This window comes from Austrofundulus limnaeus, unplaced genomic scaffold (genome assembly GCF_001266775.1).
Source record: "Austrofundulus limnaeus strain Quisiro unplaced genomic scaffold, Austrofundulus_limnaeus-1.0 Scaffold194, whole genome shotgun sequence".
Classification (NCBI taxonomy): domain Eukaryota; kingdom Metazoa; phylum Chordata; class Actinopteri; order Cyprinodontiformes; family Rivulidae; genus Austrofundulus; species Austrofundulus limnaeus.
The window spans coordinates 323,750-325,145 of NW_013952596.1; the positions used below are offsets into that span (position 1 = coordinate 323,750).

The 1,396-nt window shown below is 41.5% G+C and overlaps 1 protein-coding gene across 3 annotated transcripts in view; it reads left to right on the top strand.

The window, feature by feature from the left end:
- Positions 1 to 1,396, top strand: part of frmpd1a (FERM and PDZ domain containing 1a) — a 30,440-nt gene that overhangs the window by 14,603 nt on the left and 14,441 nt on the right. For all 3 annotated transcript variants that reach the window (XM_014018474.1, XM_014018473.1, XM_014018475.1), the window contains exons 6-7: positions 170 to 215; positions 756 to 860. In XM_014018474.1, the coding sequence (XP_013873928.1) occupies positions 170 to 215; positions 756 to 860 (151 nt within the window). The remainder of the gene's footprint in view (positions 1 to 169; positions 216 to 755; positions 861 to 1,396) is intronic.

Consider the following 1,396-nt stretch of genomic DNA (forward strand, 5'->3'; position numbering starts at 1 on the left):
ACACACACACACACACACACACACACACACACACACACACACACACACACACACACACACACACACACACACACGTCTGGTTACTGATGCTGCAGGTAATTCTAGTTGAAACAAAGAAGTTTGTATCATTTCTGAGCCCCTCGTACCCCCCTCCCGTCCTGTTTTCCAGGGAGTGTCAGGAAACGCTGACCATGACGGTCGTCAGAATCATGCAGGTGAGTCTGCTGACTTTAACCAACAAAGACCGCTTTTAGAAAAATGTATCTTTAAATAAAAAGCAACTTTTTCACTCAGGCTTTAATTGTGAAAAGTAAAATATTAATGAGGACAAAGGTTTCTGCAGTCTGAAGCATTAGATGTGAGTGAAAGCTGCTGAACGGCTGCAGTGTTCACAGAGTCTGCAAAAAAACTGAGTTTCTTGGCTTGAGATGTAAATGATTCAACAATCTTCTCTCCAAGTTTCCACTCCTCCTTCGCCCTGACAGCTGACATGTTAGACCCTRCAGCTGTGTTTAAATCACGTCTTCTGCATGTGTGAGCCTCAGACTGTGTCTCTGAACCCATGTGTGTGTTTGCGTTATAGAGAGGTAGATTAGTAAATAACTGACTCTTCCTCTGAGCTCCTCTCAGCGGTTGTGCTGATGGAAGCACCTTTACGGAGCGATTCATCACTCACCTCTCCTCCAGGAAATCATTACAGAGATTTAAGGAATCTGTAAYAAATGGCTCTTTATAAATGTGTTGCTCATTCCCAGGGCCCGAAGTCATCCTTCATCACTCCGGAGAAGAGGGCCAAGCTCAGGTCCAACCCTGTCAAAGTTCACTTCGCTGAGGAGGTGGAGGTCAAYGGACATTCTCAGGTAACTTTCACACCCACCTGAGCGACTCAAGTCTTTTTAATGTTTGATGCAGAAAAGATCCAGCAGAACAGAGTTCATTCAAAAAGTGCATTTTTCTGTGGAAACACAGTTTGAACGTTGGCTGCTGAAGTCAAAGAGTTCAAACTAAAAGAAGCAGAACACTAACTTAAAGACCAAAAGTGCAAAACATTGGCTAAAAGGCTAAAATAGCAAATGGCAAATTCTGGTTAAAAGCTAAAAGTATCAAAATGGTAACTGAAACCTAAAARTAGCAAAATTCYRGCTCAAAGCCAAAAGAAGCCAAATGCTAAATGTAGCAGAAATATAGCTAAAAGCTAAAAGTAGCAAAATGCCACCTAGACACACCCAAAAGTTAGCTTAAAATAGCAAAAGGGTAGCTAAAAGAAGTAGCAAAGTGTCAGCTTAAAGCTAAATGTGGCAAAAAGATAGTTACAAGCCAAAAGTAAGTAAACTACAACTACCTGCAGTTAAATGCAAACAAGACTGAAACTCTTATTATGGCCCCTGATGATAAA